The sequence below is a fragment of the Macrotis lagotis genome, chromosome 5, assembly GCF_037893015.1.
Source record: "Macrotis lagotis isolate mMagLag1 chromosome 5, bilby.v1.9.chrom.fasta, whole genome shotgun sequence".
NCBI classification, from domain to species: domain Eukaryota; kingdom Metazoa; phylum Chordata; class Mammalia; order Peramelemorphia; family Peramelidae; genus Macrotis; species Macrotis lagotis.
Window position 1 is genome coordinate 269,181,010 of NC_133662.1, and position 19,062 is coordinate 269,200,071.

General features: G+C 43.3%; 1 protein-coding gene across 1 annotated transcript in view; it reads right to left on the reverse strand.

The window, feature by feature from the left end:
• Positions 1 to 3,831: 3,831 nt before the first annotated feature.
• LOC141489125 (aryl hydrocarbon receptor-like) overlaps positions 3,832 to 19,062 on the reverse strand; it is a 91,508-nt gene continuing 76,277 nt past the window's right edge. Inside the window, exons 9-11 of the mRNA XM_074189827.1 lie at positions 17,167 to 17,308; positions 11,382 to 13,368; positions 3,832 to 9,444 (exon numbers count right to left, since the gene is read on the reverse strand). Of these exons, the coding sequence (XP_074045928.1) occupies positions 9,328 to 9,444; positions 11,382 to 13,368; positions 17,167 to 17,308 (2,246 nt within the window). The 3' untranslated portion in view covers positions 3,832 to 9,327. The remainder of the gene's footprint in view (positions 9,445 to 11,381; positions 13,369 to 17,166; positions 17,309 to 19,062) is intronic.

Here is a 19,062-nt window from a genome sequence, read left to right on the forward strand (position 1 = left end):
TGCTAAGTCAGCAGCCTCACCTTCTCCTCTGGAGCCATCTGGGTCCAGTGGCCAGACAGGAATCAGGACGATAGAGAGGGTCCTGGCAATCAGGTTTAAATGGACTGGCCAGGGTCACACAACTAGTAAGTGTCAAGTATCTGAGGCTGGATTTGAACTCAGGTCCTCCTGACACCAGGGTCGGTGTTCTAGCTAGGGAGCCACGTAGCTGTCCATATCCAGGTCAGATAGCGTTCCAGAGTCTGGGCAGTGGAGGACTTAGGAACAGGCAGACTGTGGTAGAGGGCCAGAGAGCCGAAAGTACAGCATATGGGTTCAAATCTCAATTCTACCACCTATGAGCTAAACTGGCCTTGAGAAAACTCCCTGGGCTTCAGTTTCCTCTCAGGAAAATGGAGCAGGGGTGCAGGGTTGGGCTTTGGGGGTACTGCCCATAGCTTAATTTGACCCCCATGTTGGGGGGGGGGATGAACAAGGGCTTCCTCTGCTGAACCGTGGAGGAGGGAGGGAGCTGCGCATTCGGAGCAGAACCAGATCCTTCCTAGCACCAGGGCCAGTGGGAGCCAAGCCTCATCTTAGGTCCAAGACCCCCCCCCAACTGACTGGCACCTAGAGACTGGAAGGCAGTTGGGGGCTATTCCGTGCAACTGTCTGTTTCCTGAGGCCCAGACAGGGCCGAGACTTGCCCAGGGCCCTCCCCAGCTCGTGCCTCCAGCCAGCTCCTGGGATTCCAAGGGGAATGCCAGGCACCGTCCAGTCCAAATGCCCTCATTTTCCAGCTGAAGAAACCGAGTTTCCGAGGTGGCCGCTCTCTGCAGCTTTTCCTGGGCGGCGGAGGAAGGGTCCTCCCTGCCGGCCTCCCTGCCGGCCTCCCCCCCGCGGCTCGGGAGCTGCCCACCCCTCCTTGGAGCCGCAGCGGCTCCCCAAGGCCGGGCGGGCTCAGGGCGGACCCCGGGGCGCAGAAAGGGGGTGACCCTCGGCCCAGGAGCATCGAGCCCTGTTCTTCCGAGCAGGCGCCCCGGAGCTCCCCAAGAGAAGAGGCGGAGGTAAGGATGGGGAGGGGGCCGAAAGGGGCCCGGAGAGGGGCAGGGACTTGCCCAGGGGCATCCAGCAGCTGAGGAGCAGGATCGCGAAGGGACGTGAGCGTCCGGGGGAGCCCCGGGAACTCGCGGGGGCCGGGGAAGCCTCCCGCCGCCTCGCCTGCTTGCCCGTGCCCAGCTGCGAGGCGCCCCCGGCGCGCCCCCCACCCCGGCCCCGCTCCCGGGGGCAGCGTTACCCGCCCCCGGCCTGGCACTCACGTCCTGGGCGCGGGCTTCCTCCGGCGGCGGCCGGCGTACATGGTGCGGCCGGGGCGCGGGTCTGGCTGGGCGCGGGGCGGGGACGCCGACCTTGGCCTCCTGCAGCCCGTCCCCTCCCCGGCCCGGCCCGGGCCCGCCCACCGGGCGCCTCCGCCTGGCCCCTGCCTCGGGGCTCTGGCTGCGCCCCCCGCCGCACCCCGGGGCCCCAGCTACGCCCTCCCCGGCACCCACGGCGGGCCAGCTGCCACCCTGCCTCTAGATGGCCGGGCCCCCGCTGTCTCCATCAGAAGAGCAGCGTGCCACGTCCTGGAGCCCCAGGCAGGCCGAGGTCCTAGAAGGGGCCCACGGAACCTCCCCGTGTCGCCCCCCATAAGGGCCAGAGCCCAGGACGTGCCAAGGGAATGCCCAAATAGCTCAGGCCCAGAGAGCCCCGGCTGGAGGGGAGACTAAGGCGTGGCCCAACCAGCCTGAAGTCGGAGGAAGACCAGGTTGCAGTCGCGGTCTTGCTCACCCAAGTACGATGCCCACCCGCTACCCCACCCTCTCCTTCACGAGGACGTCTGTGTGGCGCCGTGGACCGGGTTCAGATCCAGTCTCAGATGTTTGATACAAGCTGGGTGACCCTGGGCCGGTCACTTTGCCTGCTTTCCTTCCCCCAGGCCTTTCTCCAGTCACTCTGATTCCTATCTGCCCACTGGTCCCAGATGGCTCCAGAGGAGAAAGTGAGGCTGTGGCCTAGGCCCGCCCCCTCCCCCCCACGTCATGGGATCACTTCCCTCATGTCACCGTCTTCTTTCAGAAGGAAGGACAAACAGCAACAGCCAGACCCTGCCGGGAGTCCTGACCTCAGACCTCTAGGCCCATTACAGACCTGTCAACAGAGGCAAGGTCAATGTGGCGGGGAGGCCACTGGGGCCAGGGGGAGGTCGCTGAGGGGCACGGTAGGAAGCTAAGGATTCTAAAATGGGTGAGGAAGAAGGAGCCTGGCCCGGACTGGGGAGGCAATCACCAGAGGACTCCACTTCATTTTCATTGACTTGCCTATTTTGCTGAATGGTATGGGGGGCAGTGAGGGCTAGGGGGGCACTGAGGGCTAGGGGGCAGTGAGGGCTAGGGGGGCAGTGAGGGCTGGGGGGGGCAGGAGTCCCAGTTCCCTCTACAGTCAGACAGAGTGTATGCCCTACCAGTTGTAGCCAAGGTGGATAAATGCAGCTTCTGGAAGCCCAGTTCTCCAGTTCCTCTGGAGAAGAGAGTTGGAATCTGTTTGGGAACCCCCATGGAAAAGGCAGGGGGAGGGAGCTCTAAGTTGAGGGTTCTCTGCTCTTGCCCATCAGATGCCAGGCACAGCAAGGCTCCTCAAATTTGACTCTGTCGTTTGACTGTCTCAGAGGTCCCTAGCTCAGTAGGTCACGTGACTCAACGAGTCCAACAGATCATTTTTGGGTTCCCCAGGGAACCCCAGTCTCCTCCTAACATCTGGAGCTCAATGTCTTACTCCTCCTTGGTCCCTGTCTCTCACTCACTTTAGCTCCATAGTCACTCAGTCACCAAGATCTATTCCTTTTAACCCCATTTACCCTCTTTAACAAATGAGGAAACTGAGGTTCAGAGGCATCAAGTGTCTTTTCCAAGGTCAGGAAGAGCTAGCTCCAGCATGTAAATTTTCTCCCATCAGTCACATCAAGTGCCTGTGTTTATTGATCGATTGAGCAATTCCTTTCTCTCTATTCACATAGTCTTAGGTCTCCCTCATATTGAAACTTTGGAGAAGTCTTCTGATTGGTCTCAATGAGACCAGCTTGTTCTGCCTCTGATGTAGCCTTCGCACAGCTGCCAGCTTCACCCAAGACTATAGCACTCCTCTCCTCAAATTCAACAGCACCCTCTTGCCTCTAGCAGAACCTACCAAGCTCTCTTTTGGTTAAAGCCATTCACACGGAGTTGTAGCTAACCTTTGCAGACTTCTTCCTTGGTCCCCTCGCATCAGAACCTTGAACCCTGACCCCAAGGATCCGGCAGTCACTGGGTCACTTTCTGTCCCCCTCCACCCCACTGTGCCACACACAGATCTCCCTGCAGCTACCATAACTTCCCAGCTTCCTTTTAAGTGTTGTCTTCTCCCATCAGAATATAAACTCCTTTAAAGAGCCACTAGGTGATGCAATGGAGAGAGGGCTGGCCTTGGATCCTGTAGGATGGGAGTTCAAATCCGACCCCAGTCACTTGTCACTTACAGTTGTGTGATTTGGGCAAATCCCTTAACCCTGATGCCTCGCATCCAGGACCATCTCCAGTCACCCTGATTTTCATGCCTGGCCACTGGACCCAGATGGCTCTGAAGGAGAAAGTAATAGTGGTGACTTATCACAGCACCCTCCTCACTTAAATCCAATCCAGGTGCTAGGTACAGGCATCATTTCCCTGATCTCATGATCTTTGTTGAAAATGGAGGACAAACTTTATTAGACTCCTTGGAGGAAGGAATTTTCTTCCTTGTGTCAAAAAAGTATTCCTTGTTTTAGAAAACTACTTGGTACATAAAAAGGGCTCAAGAGATGTTTGGTGAATGACTTCCAAAAATATATATATCTCTGACTTCTGACTTGGCACAGTATATCAACATGTCCCCCATGCCTGAAATACTCTCCTTCCTCATCTCTGACTCCTTGAACCCCCAGGTCTCTTTAAGACTCAGCTCCATTTATCTTCTTCCTTCAAGAGTCCTCTCCTGATGACCCCTGTTCTTGGTTGCCTTGCCACTATCCTTATATGTTTACTTGTACATATTTTGTATTTTGCTCTTGTTGCACCATTTCATTGTGTGCAAGTCTTCATGATCCATTTTGGGGTTTTCTTGGCAAAGATAGCAGAGTGCTTTGCCATTTCCTTCTCCAGCTCATTTTAGAGATAAAGAAACTGAGACAAACATGATTAAGTGACTTACCTAAGGTCATAGAATTAATGCCTGAATCCAGATTTGAATTCAGAGAAATGAGGCTTCCTGACTCCCAGTCCTGTTCCAGATCCACGGTGGTGCCACTTGATTGGCCTTTTTGTATTTAGTTATCTATGTCTTTGTTGTTTCCCCCAATAGAATATAAGCTCTTTGAAGGCAGTTACTGTTTTATTTATGCCTTTTTGTCCTCCTGATCCAGCACAAACAAAAGGGTATTGTGAAGTTGGTGTCTAATAAATTGGTTTAAAATTTGGTCAAATTTGGCTTCATTTGATGACAGGAATCTTGCTGAGTGATGAGGACAAAAACTAAACTGTCCCTTTCTCATGCAGGAAAATAAATCCAACCTTCTGTAGCTCTCCACCAGTATTTTCTAGGACTGGTTCAGAGAAGGAAGAGTTAGTACCAATTATCTAAGGAAATTTTTGCACAGGAGTCAATTATTACCTTCACCATTATGAAGAGTGAAATCTTACTAAATGGATTTTCCTTCCCTACAAAAGATTTCATTTTTCCTCAATTACATGTTAAAGCAATTTGATTAACTTTTTTCTTTTCTATTTTTAATTTTTTTCCATTTACATGTAAAGGTAGTTTCCAACATTTAATCATTTGAAAATTTATGAGCTCTACATTTTTCTGACACCTCCCTTCCCTCCCTCCTTCTTATTTTCATATTAGGCATGGGAAAGAGGAATTAGAACTAGGGAGAAAATATGAGAAAAAACAATCAAGAAGTTTTAAAAATTGAGCAAAGTCTGCTTTGGTCTGCATTCAAACTCTAGTTTTGTGGGTTCGTTTCCCCCCGGATATGGATGGCAGTTTCCTTAACTCTAGGCTCTCAGGATTGTCCTTGCTCACTAAATTGCTGAGAGTAGCGGCATCCATCATAATTGATCATTTGACAGTGTTGTTGCTAACGTATACAATATTTTCTTGGTTCTATTCACTTCACTCAGCATCAGTTCATGTAAGTCTTTCTAGACTTTTCTAAAGTCTGGCTACTCATGGTTTTTTTTTTTTAAGCTTGTTTTTTTTTTTTGCAAGGCAATGGGGTTAAGTGTCTTGTCCAAGGCCACACAGCTAGGTAATGATTAAGTGTCTGAGGCTGGATTTGAACTCAGGTACTCCTGACTCCAGGGCTGGTGCTCTATTCACTGCACTCATGATTTCTTACAGAACGTGATTTACTCCATCATATTCATGTACCATAGCTTGTTCAACCATTCCCCAGTTGATGGACACCCTTCAATTTCCAATTGTTTGCCACCTCAAAAAATCTTTTTTGTATATGTAGGACTTTTCCTGTGGTTTTTTTTTATGATCTCTTTGAGATATAGACCTAAGAATGGTATTTTCCCTCATTACATGTTAAAAAATTGTTAACATTTTCAAAAAAAATTGAGTTCCAATTCTGTAATCCCCTTCCTCCCCCCTCCACCTGAGACAGTAAGCAATCTGATAATGGTTTATGTGTGTGCAATCATATAAAACATTTCCATATTATTCATTTTATCCACAAATGTTTGCTGTTATTCTGAGCGATTGGGGGTCTACCATGGTCAGAGTTTCTGAAGAACAACACTTAAACATCAATAATTTCTTGAAATATGATGTCTCAACTCTTTCTTTGATCATGGAATTCAGGTAGATCAATAAATCTTAAATCTATCACCTAGATTTAATTTTCCAGAAAGACTACATGTGTTTTTTTAATGAGATATTTCACTTTCTTCTATTTTTTCATTGTTTTTGTTTTATTGTTGCTTTGTTTCTGTTCTGGAGGGGGGGCAAAGTTGCAAGGCAATGGGGTTAAGTGACTTGCCCAAGGTTGCACAGCTAGGTAATTAAGTGTCTGAGGCTGCATTTGAACTCGGATCCTCCTGACTCTAGGGCTGGTTCTCTATTCACTGCACCACCTAGCTTCCCCTGTTTTATTGTCTCAGGGAGTCATGAATGTCTTCCTTGCCCAATTCTAATGTTTAAGGAATTATTTTCTTTAGTGAGTTGTTGTGCTCCTTTTCTCATATAACCAATTCTGATTGTTAAGGTGTTTCTCCTTCAGTATTTTGGGCGGTGTGTTTTACTAAGCTGTTAGTTGTCCTTCCATAATTTTTTAAAATTATTTTTCATTTCTTTGCCTACCTGTTCTTCCATCACTCTTGTCTGAATTTGACAATCATTTTTTAGCCCTTCCAGGAATTTTTATAAGACTTGTATCTGTTTCCCATTTTTCAGGATAGCTGTTTTTACTCCCTTGCCTTCTTCTGAGTTTCTGTCTTCATCTTCCCTGTCACCACAGAAGCTTTCAATGGTCAGGTTGAATTGTCTTTGGAAGATACCTCCCAGGATAAGGCAGCAGATACTGAGGTCCTCTCTCAAGTTGAGCTGTCGAGTATTCAACCTCTTTAGAGTAGAAATCTCAAATTTGATGGGCCAGTCATGTTGTCTGAATGCCAAACATTCATTTACCTAAAAGATGACCTTATGGAGAACGCAAACAAGGCAAATGCTCACACGGAGATCAAAAGAAGCAATCCCAAGACATTCTGGAGATCTCATAGAAGAGCTCTCGTAGCCATTGTGAGACCTGGGAGGTACGGACATAGTACCACCCAGCCTGGCAGGCTCATATCAAAGAAGGCATTGTGAGAAAATCAGAGTCACAGTAGAACAAGGAAAACATGAGATGCACAAAGCCGGAGGCATCTCCATCTCAAATGCTCATGAGGATTTTTTGTGCCACATTCTAAGCTGGGTTAAGCTTGACGAGCTACAGTAGAACACCTCGTCCCTTGACTCCAATATGATGTCCTTGGTCTTCTTTAAGTACAAAGCATGAACACAACAATGACTAGTCACGTAGGGATGGATTTGTATCAGGTTTTCTGGAATTCATATCAAAGTGAAATTGTCCATTCTGCCACGTTGGCTCTGTTAATGGAGAGCGAGAGGGGAAAAGGAAGATGATGGTAAAGATAAATTCCTCTGAGTTTTGAAAAGCAGCTAGAGGTTAATCCTGCAGTCAGGAGGTAGAGGAAAAATGTATCTTTATCAATTTCATGGACTCTAATCTCAGATTGCAGGATTCAAGTTAAGGCAATTGTTTTAAATTTTAGGCTACTCTGAGAACCTTATCAAACTTTGTATGAGAATGTTTTCTGGTGAGAAAAAAAAATGATTTCAACATATCTTCCTTCCCAACCAACTTTAAGGACTGATACCCCATCCATGATTGATCTGTAAGATAGGTAATTTCCAAGACAACTAGTCATTGTCTCTTATGTTTAGCTTCATCAAAAGCAACACCATTTTTAATGGTAAAATTACAAAGACTTGCCTAGGTAGAAATGGTTTTGTGGACAAATGGAACCATCAAGGTTTTCTACAAATTTTTGTGGTTGTTGGTGGTGTTTTGGGGTTTGGGGGTTTTTTTGGAGGGGGGCTGCTTTGGAAAGTTATTGGTCAAGGTGAAAAATACTAGTAAATGTGCATCCTTTGTTTTTTTTGAAAAAGGAACAGATAATATATTGTGATTATCTGCAATAGTGATATTGTTGGGAGCCTCTTTTTCATTAATCCATTCCATGAATGTGACTGAGAACAGCTTCTGAGGGTGGGTCCTTAAAATAACTTCCAGTCTCATTTAGGGCGTAATTTATTGGTCCATCACATCATGAGTAGTTTGACATTATAACTCACCTGACCAGCATCTGAGAGACAGAAAGACCATTACCCCTTGTTCGAAAGGACATGCAGGATGGTTCTAGAATTCCCCTCTATTTTTTGAATGCACTGTTTTGCATAGATGGAATATTCTACTATCTCTATTTGTATTAATTTCATGTAAAGTCAGAAAATATCAAGTTAGTTCATCAAGGAGATTTCTGCAGGATTCACATGAGAGCTAATAAATAAAAAAAGCACTAAGGAATATACCACATGGAATTTGATAATATTGAGTCTTAGGTACAGGCAACTGTGAGGGATAGGAAAAAAATAACAGATCTAGATTTAGAATCAAAGGACCTTGGATGTGCCTTTTTTTCAATTCTAGGTCTCAATTTCTTCCTCTATAAATTAGATTGGGTGGGTGGCTTTCGAGTTTCCTTCTGGTTATAGATATGTATCCTCTGATTTTGATTTGGAAAGTTTACTTCCCTTATAACTCTAAAATTCAAAATTCCCAAGTCAAAATAGCCAGTCAGGAAACTACACAAAGGCTTTGTTCTTTAAGTTGAGTAGACCCTCTTAGAATGGAAACTCTTTGAAGAAGGAACCCACTTTAGGTTTGTTTGTTTTTTTATCCTCTAGCACCCAACAGAGTATCTAGTACATGGCAGATGACTAATAAATGCTTCTTGAAAATGAAATGAAAAGTGCATCAAATCTTTCAATGTCCAATGATGGAGAATATTTCTTGATGTGTTTTCCATTTTTATGGTAATTAAAATGATTCTATGTTGAGAGTTTGTTATCTAGATTCAATGTTAATTGATAAAAATCTTGATTTTGGTGTCATTCCCTGTGCCATTCAGAAGGAATCAATAGATATTCTCTGTGCAGAGGATGTCTTTGGATTACCACCATCACATATTCATAGCACAAAGCTTCATGTTCTTCTCCCATGTGAGTTCATTTGCCATCTGCTTAAAATGTGAAATAGAGAATGAAAGGAAGTGGGACAAGATTGAAGTTATAAAAAGAGTTCAATTCATTTAGGTAAAGCCTGCTACATTTTGTGTCATTTTCCTTATATTTTTTTCTGACTCTTCTTTTTACCCAGTTCTATTAGAATTCTTTTTCTCTACGGAATGAGCAGAAATTCACCCTAAGAGGATTACCTATGCCCCTCTGTAAGTACAAAAAAAAAAAAGAGTGCAATATGGGAATAAAAATGGAGAATCTCCAGAATCCAATAATTGATTATACAAATATAGATTTGTGCACATGAAGAGGTTTTTTGTTTGTTTGTTTTAATCACAGCAATATTCTGATATTCATTGAAAAGCTTCAGGAACTTTCAGGAAAAAACAACTATTATTAAGGCCACAAAAAAATTCACAAAAAAACTTAATCCCAAGAAGAACGTAATGATTTGACCTCAGAACTTGAGGTAAACTGTGTTTGGGGAGGATAGACAGTAGCAGGAAATCTTGTGGTACTAGACTCTTCGTTCAGATGACTAGGCTGGTTTGGAAAAAAAAGAAAACATGAATGAATTAGTAAAAGATAACCATACCCCAAAGATATCAGAACATCAAACTAGACCATTCCTTCCCCAGATAAAGATAGTCCAACCCTACCCACCCACCCTATGAATCAACAAATTCTGCTTAGACTGGTCTTTAAATGACAGACACATGAATTCATCCTTGGGTCCACACTCATTAGCTGGAGCCCAAGAGCTGTTAAACTAAATACCCAAGGCAAAAAGTTAAGATTAAATGAAAGCTAAGAGAGGTCAGAACCTAGGAAGAAAGAGCTAAGCTTTTTAAAAATGAATTTATATCACCTGACATAGCCCAGTTCCAAATAAGGATACTGAGAAAAAATAAATTGATTTAGAGGTTTATAAGCAATTTTGTATTATTGGGAAGAATGAGAAAGGTGTGCATGTGACACCACAAAGGGGACAATTCTGAGACACCTAGAGTAGTGAGATTTGCATTGATATCCTGCAAAAATCCATCTCTCTGGCCTCAGTTTCTTCATCTATAGGTTGAAGGGGTTAAATTGATAACCTCTGAGAGATTTCCTCTTCCAACTCCAATAATCCATAAATGTTAACTCATGATGAGGACTCTAAGTCAACAAGAAAATATTATATTAGGGTTCCTATATTGGTAGCATAAAGCATATGTTAGAAATATTTTTATACAAAGTGGTTAGAAGCAGAGCTAAAGAGATAAGTTGCAATGGTAGGCAAGATTCCCTTGAGAGAACATTTCATTACCTAATCCTTATGAGAGGAACCCAGTCTGTTTATTGAACAGCAGATAAGGTACCAGGACAGTAGATAAAGTACCAAAGAGGTAGGATTGAGGTCAGACACTATTCTGATTTAGTCTGACAACAGAGAGAAAGATGAGATTAGAATTTTAAAAAATGACCTGAATTAAATTATATCAGGAAAAGAATCAGGTGTTTCAGTTAGAGCCTTTCCAGGTAAAAAAAAAAAGTCAGGTATGTCATGGTGTAAACCTAAGGATGAGTCATCAGGAAATGTTATTATAAAAGTCAGCATGGGTTACAGCATGTGAAGCATGAACCTGCCATATGATGGCCCCTAGATGCTCTCTCTAAATCAAGGAGGACTGTGCTGAACCTCCTAATATTTTCATTATCAAAGGACACCCAGCTGTCAACCTGGTCATGTTCTGCACCTGAGCTCCAGAGAGAAGAATGGGTATGGGAATAGAGGAAGAAGTGGACCAAGGACAGGCTTAGTCTCTTGAAATGGAGAATTTGACTGGTCCTCTGAGATGAGTCAAGGGAGGTTTACTGGAGTTTGCTTCACTAGAAGTTCCTGAAAACTGAAGAGTCTGGCCAACAAAAGCATGTATTTGGTGGGACTTTCATTAATTTAGAGGAAACTATCAGTATGAAAACTCCTTCTAGAGAAATTTGGTACCTGCTTTTCAGTTTGTTGTCTTAGAGAGCTGTAGGGCCCCCAAGTGAGTAGATGACTTGTCCAAGGTCACATATTCAGAAGATACTAAAGGAAGGTTCCAGACCCAGAGCTTCCTGAATTCAAGGCCAGCCCTCCCATATGGGACAAGTTGAAAAGATTTGAGACTGACCTACTGAGGCTGGTGTGTCCACCACAACTGGACTGGCCTAATGGATTTTGAATCTCAAACCATATTGGCCATAGTGGGGTGGCAGCTATCAAAGACCTTCTTCTTGGTGGCAGAGGGAATATGTTCTGGGTTGGCATAATATGTGTGTATGCATGTGTGCGCAGATTCCCGTATGTGTGTAAAACACTAGGCAATCAGCAAGCATTTATGAAATCTCTCCCATGAGTCCGACACCCAGACCTTTGCTGGCACTACCCTGTTTCCTACCCAGGATTCTATTTGGAAAACCATTCCAATTGTTTTCCTTTATCTTCTATATCTTACCTTGCAGTGAACATCATAACTGAAAATCATCTGACCATCTGGTTGTTGTTCTAATAACAACACGTGGGAGAAAGAAGGGTCTGAGGGATGAGGAGGAAGACTCCAGTTCTGTCCCAGTCTGCCTTCCCTATCAGGGGCTGAGCCAGTGAGTCTGTCTATGCAAGATCTTGGCACTTCCCCCAGTTTACTGTTGAGATGGGGGGACCCAAGAAAGGGTGATCTCTGAGTTGATTGAGGAGAGATGTCCCTTCTCATAGTGGGAACGCTGCTTTGATACTCAAGTGAAGAGAGGAAGCATTCTCTTTGCCTTGTGGTAGAAGCAGAGGATCTCTGGAGCATCCTATTTCTCTGGCAGCTGGCATCCTGATCAGGAGCATGGACACTGGGCCCAGTTTTTCCAATGAGAAACATGCCAGGAAATCCTGGAACTGTCCTGCAGGGGACTGCAGAATGTTCAGTCCCTTGCTCCAACTGTTGCTGATGTTGGGTTGAGAATTCTTGTTCTTCTCTGTAATCATCCATGGCTGGTGATGGTTGCTCCTGGTGGGTTGGCCAACAGGAACAATAACCCCCTGGAAGTTGGTGACCTTCTAGGGGAGTGGATTGTTGGCCAAAGCATAATGGCATTGTCCTCTGGGCCTGCTGTGGGTTAGAAAATGGATTCATTCTCATACCTTTTATATCACTTTGAGAGTAGTCAGTCAATCTTGAAGAAACCCATGGGCTAGTCTTATGGTTTCCAAGTGTGCTTGATTGAACTCTCTGTGTTTGGAATTGTGGTTCCACCTCCATAGGCTCTCCTAGGGTCAGAGAGTTCACACTACATCTGGGCATGATCCCCTGAGGAGGACTCTGATAAGCACCAAGGACTGGGATCCCTGCATGTTCTGGATCCTGTGATGGATTACTAGGTACATGTGTCCTGAACTGAACTGACTGGGCAGAAGCACCACACCCAGAACTGGACTGTGCTTCCTTCTCAGAACCTATTTTTCCCAAAGAAAGAGCAGTTGTGCCATTATTTGGTGGAAATCCTGTTTTGGAATTGTCTATGTTTGGTTCCAGAGGACAATAACTAGTCTGGTGTGAAGAATTGGGCATGGGATTTGGTTGCCCAGATGCTGTATGTATCTGAGTAGTGGACATGGAGTTGGGGCATATTCCTAAGGTCAAAGGCCCTTCATGACTCTGACCATCTTTTTGTTGGGGTAAATCTGACAATCCAGTTGGTAAATAAACAGTTGTATCAGGGCCTCGGGAATTCCAGTACTGTTCTTGAGCATGGTCTGCAACCTTCACTTTGGAGGGGTTCATAAATAAGTACTGAAGTGGGTTCATTGGAATGGTTTGATGGGATGGTTCCATCAGTGGAGCCTGTTGTCTTAGGGATTGTAAAGACGGCATGATGTCCGATGAGGAAAAGTCCATATACTTCCTATTCTCTGGTGAGAGTATCATATCATCCATGAAGGGGACAGTTGTCTGTTGGAGTCTTCCCCGGAAATTTGGAGACCTCAGCTGGTTTACCAGGAACTTGCTTTCCTCCCTTTTCTGTGAATCAAGGTCATTGATATCCAGGTTCTGGATGGTTTTACAGCTGCTGTTCTCAGTTTCATTTTTCTCAAATAAAGACTCAATAATAGTCAAAAGGGAATCAGTGTCATCTTTGAGGATCTTCCCATTCTTGTCCTTGGTACCCCACTCATCAGGGGCTTGTAGAACATCAGTAAAGAACAAGGGTGTTGGGGCAGTGTGTGAAATGTATGCAGATTCTTCCTGTTGCATCATAGCTCCCAGGAGGGAATTGGGGTCTACTGGGTCATGGCCAAGCAGAGCTTCTTTCTTTCCCTTGAACTCCTTCTTGGGAGGAAGAGAACTGAGGAAACCTGGAAGGTTGTTCTCATAGAGGACAGCTTCCCCAGTGGCAAAGTGAAATGGCAGCTGAGAGGTAGTCCGCTTGTGTAGATGTTCCTCACCTTCTTCGTTCCTGAGATGGAAGAGGACAGGCAAAATTCCAAGGTTAGAATTATGTGTCTGCCAGGTACATTTGAAATCTCATTTCTTTTACATGCATTTTCCCTCTCAATAGCCCATCCAGTTAGAAACCTTTGACCAAATGTACAGTTTTGTCCATTTGTAATGAACATGGGACTGAGCACTTTTAGGTATAAGCTCTGAAAGCAAATACTTTCAAATAGAAATTTCCATTTCAATCACTGGGAAAAAATAATGTGAAAAAATAAACGGATTAGGGACAACAATCTTTCCTGCCTCTCCCTCTCCCCTCCACCACCTTGCCTGCTATATGAACTCACACTTATGGATCTCATTCCCTTCCAAAGAATTTTCTCATTGCTATTCATTCTCTGTTTTCCAGTCCTGGGCAAAAGAGGTATACAGCAAGGGAGCTACGGGTAATTACATTAACTGAAGAACAGCAGCTATGATGTAATAGGGGAAACAAATGAAAGAAATGCTACTGGTCCTTTTGTTAATGATTAAGGGGGGGGATCATAATTGACTTGATCCTTACATTTTTTCTTCTGATTGGAAGAAGTTGCTGCGACTCTTTGAGATTCTGGAATTTTGACTTTGTATTCCTAACACCCAGATCATAGGAAGTGCCAGGTCAAGATTTGCTGAATGGTTTATTAGTTGATTGTCCAAACTCATAGAATATGAGCTCCTTGAAGGCAAATACTGTGCCATTTTTGGCTTTATGAATCCATACTTAGCACAATTAGCATATGCTATAACAAGTGGCTAATGGACACTTGTTTGAAATGGTGCCAAATTAGGCTGTTCACTTTTTGTGGATGGGCAATATGGTTCAGTGACTTGCTCAAAGTCACATAACTATAGGTATCAAGTGTCTGAGATCACATTTGAACTCAAGTCCTCTTGACTCCAGTGCTAGTACTCTATCTACTACACCACCTTGCTATATAAATTAAGATATTCTTTTTTTCTGAAAATACTAGGGTTTATTCACACCCCAGTGGTAAACAATAACCTTAATAGGATGACTAAGTTTTTGTAGATCACTATATCACATTAAAATACAAAAATCCATAAACAAGCAGACAGTTAACGAACATTAGATGTGGTCTTACTGGAAATTCTTAACCGTATACTAGTCTCTTCTCAAATTTCAAAATGCTTTGTCTCCTAGTTAGTACAAGTCACTGCATTTCTCTAACAAAGTAATGAAGGCACAGCTAGTGCAAGCAGACTTAAACCCATGCAACTACTGGGCTGAAAAAATACTTTGGTTGGTTCTTCGGAAGGATTTCTTTTTTTTTCTAAACCAAAATTGGTCTCAAATAAGAGTCTGGATAATATTCGCAGCAATATATATATATATATATATATGTATATATATATATACATATATATATATATGTATATATATATATACATATATATATATATACATATATATATTCTTAAAGGACATCAGTGATGCAGAAATTGAAAAAAGTCTTTATATATTTCAAGGGCCACAGGAAACATTCAATACCAAAGGCATTTAATAAATTTTTCTTGACTAATTGTTTGGTTATTTCATCACTGTGGCTATTCCCTCACCAATACTGATCTTAACCCTTGTGTTCCTTATGAAGTGGTTTACATGAATCATTATATTCCAAAAAAGGTCACCAGTAGGTAGCAGCCTTCCAATGAGGAGGCTCTGGTGCACTTGGTCTCTCTGGTTCTCAGATAACATACATACATACTACTCTTTCCTGGTGTTTGAGTGTTCACAAACCTTTTCAGATTTATTGGGAGTTTGGTCTCCATTGAGATGAACCGTGAACAACCCAAAGTCACCTCTAGAGCATGATGAGAAATCAACCCACTAAGCATAGTTGCTTAGGATAAGCACTTTACTAGGCATTGGAAATGTAAAAAAAGGATAGAACAGTTCCTATCTTTAGTGATTTTAAATTCCATTGGGAAAGATTATATATATCTATACATACATATGGACATAAACATACACATATATGTATACGAGTCTAAAACAGACACTAAGGATAGGGACTGTACCTATGATTTCATTGGCATTCATCACTCCCAGGTGAGGAAATTCCTTCTACTAGTCTAGGTAGGCCCTTCTTTGTAATTTAAGTCCTTAGAGAGCTGCCTGGACACTACAAAGTTAAGTGACTTGTCCAGGTCACACAGTAATATGTGTGATGGGACTTAAACTCATATCTTCTTGTCACTGATTCTGTCCATGCTGCCCCTTTGAAAGGAAGGTACTAGCAGTGAAGGAGATCAGGAAAGAGTTGCAAGTAAAGTTTAGAGAAGAGAACAATGAAGTTTTACAAATGTATTCCTAGTTGTTAAGAACAATCCAGTGCTTGAATCAAATGCATCTCCCTCCAATGACTGAACAATGTAATTGGGAATTCCCGTCCTTTCCCTTGAGGAGATCAATGGTTTAAGCCTTGGAAGTGAAGATCTGTAAAGGGAAAAGAAATGGTGGTACTAGACCAAGTTAGGAGCTTTGCTGTGTATAGGAGCAGGTACCTGTACCCTGATAATGACTGCCAGTGGTTGCCTCTTTTGTGATCTCATGATTTGATCTTGATGATGGACAAGGTCAGTCTTGATTGAGGTATTCATTTTGGAAGCCAAGAGCTAATTCATTGAGGCTAGAGTAATTTGGAGTCATTTCTGACCATAATTGGGGAATCTAGAAATAGGAGCCATAAACATCAAATTAGGAATCAGAAGACCTAAGTGTGAATCCCAGCTGTAGCCCTCACTAGTTGTCTGATTTTGGACAAGTCACTGGGCCTTTCTGATCCTCAATTTCTTCTTCTGAAAAATGGGATTGGAAATTGGAACACATCTAAATTTTCATTCATTCTTATGCTCCCATTTCTTTGAGAAAGAGTCACAATTCGCTTTATGTCTTTCCTTTATTTGTAGGTCCCTGGAGTTGGGCCCAATTGACACCATTCAGCTTGTGTTGTAGACTCCAAAGGACTGAGGGCCATGAAATTCTCATTTCAGTCCCTTTGGGATCTTCAAGATTCTCAGAATGACACAGATCAGACTCTAGAAAAGGCCTAATTCCTAGTTTCTAATCTTCAGGTTCATTTGATCAAAACATGGCCCTAATGGGCTCTATATCGTGCAATTCTTAGGGGATAAAGGGTTGGATTTCAATTGAAATCCTGACTTTGGTATTAACCAGCCTTGTGAGTCAGCAGTTCTCTAAGAATTAGCTCTCGTCTTTTAGACAGGTTATGACCTGCTCAGTGGAAGGAACAAACAAGAGTCACAAGGCACATAGGTGATATGTTGGATGGTGGTCCCCTAGACACAAGCACCGCCATTCCTAACCATCATGCATGTGACGAGGGATGGACTGCTAAAGGGAGTTATTTATTCCTTTGTGGAAAATCAGTTCTGCTACTTAAGTCAAAAAAATATCCAAAATACTGAATCTTGCTGATGGTATAGCACAATGTTTGCTCATAGGTGAGAGAAGTGTTCCTTTATGATGAAAATCCTAGGGTCTCTATAGAAAAAAATGAGGCACTGGAGACAGGAGACCTATGTCTTAGATATCAGAACCAACCCTATTTATCACTGGGAAGTTGTTTAATCTTCTAGAGTCTCATCCTGTCTGTAAGGTAGAGATAGGAGGAAAATCTATGTCATATGGGTGATCTTTCAGTGATTAGTAATCAAGATTCATGACCCCATGGGAAGGGTGCTGTTTGGACTCGGCCAAACAGAATGATTATCTCAGGAAAGAACCACTCACGAGAGTGCCCTCTGCCGAGAAATGATGCAGTCCGGTTGGCCTCCTTTGTACACAAGCCTAGCATTGGCCTGGACCCAGAGCCAGCCAGTGTTCTTAGTGAGCAGCCTGAAGATGGTCATTCCACTCTCACCCATCTTCATCACTGAGGGAGAAAGGGAGATGAAAAAAAGCATTCCTTAGTAAATTCAATACGTCAGCAGGTTTGATAGATTAGTAACTTCAGATCTGACAATCTTTAAATCAAATCAACGGACTTTCATCAAGCAATTGCCATATAGTAGGCACAATGCTAGCTAGCACCAGGGACACAAGGAAAGGTAAAAGCAGTCCCTGCCCTCCAAGATCTCTTGTTTTGATTGGGATCAAGCATGTGACAATAACCAAGTGAATACAAAACACATATAAGATGAACTGAAGATAATCTAAGAGGCGGAACACTATTTCCTGGGAGTTAGTGAGGGTTAAAGGTGACCTCTGGGAATTATAACCATTTTACAGGAGCTTCTAGCTTATGATTGTGTTCTCATCCTCCAACTTTACATTTAAAAGGGAAAAAAAACACTGAAATTGAAAGTGTGACACATAAATAAATATATACCTATATGGATATATGATGTATGTAGTATATGTATATATATATATGTATATGATATATATCTATATCTATATATCTGTATGATCTGCTTGCTTTTGCAAGTCTCCTCTAGTAAATGAACAATCCATTGGAAAAGAGTGGTTTGGAGTCAGTATATCTGAGTTCGGATACTAGGCATGATTTACTGCCTGTATGACCTTGGGGAAAGTCACTTCATCTTTCTAGGCTTTTTAGGACTCAGTTTCTTCATCTATAAAATGGAGGTGTTAGAACAGATAACTTGTGGAGTCCCTTCTAAGTCAGTCTATGAGATTATGGACTAAAAATAGCTCATCATGCTACAGAAGTGACCCTTGGCCCTTGAAAACTATATCGGCAGAATGGAGGATTTGGCGGCTTCAAGAACTTGAGAGTCCAAAGTCCTGAATTCAAATTCCAGTTCTTCTAGACAGACTTTACAGATGAGAAAATGCTTCAGTCCAGAAAAGAGAAGCACATTATCCAAGAATGCGATTGTCATGAATAGCCTAGTTGGGGACTGAATGCAGGTCTGTCCCAACTAGTTCACTGATCTTCCCACAACCCCAAGCTCCATCTTCCCCAATCTCCTCATGCTCACTGTGTTGGGGAGATGAAATATATTTTGGCATATATTTTGCTAATGAGGCAGATGTTCCAGGAAGGCAGAGTGAAAGCCATCCTAGCATTCAGATATTAGTATCTCTTGCTCCAGGTTCTCATGGGCTCCTCTGTTATTCTTTTTCCCTCTCACCCCACCCCTCTCCAGATAATGATAGCTCTTAATAATTCTTTGGTATCTAAGAATATTTTGTTGCACCCAGTTTGCTTGAGCTTTAGGTAGTCTCAGATGCTGGCATGAGGCTCACTTTTCCCTTCTATCCCCAAGGTCCTACAAAACACCTGGATATAGGAAACATTTAAGAAATGCATGTTGATTTCTTGCTTCATTGCCTAGGACATTAAACTGATGGGAAGTGAATTTTTTAAAAACCTACTTCCATGCCTTAGGGCATGCCAGGGCCCCTGCACATTGAAATCCCTGGGAAGAGAATAGCAGTGTCTCTGTAGAAAGACCTGAGCCCTTGCCCTGTAGTCACACTCTATGCATAAGCCACTGACAAGCCCCAAATCAGATCCAAGCATGAAGCTTTGCTTTCAGAAGACTCCTAGGTCTATAAAAATAACTAATGCCCACCCCGACCCCACCTCTGCCATTTAAACTTGACCTATCGAACCTTGCTTCATATCCAGTTTGGTCTTATCGATGGAGGAGTCTTGTA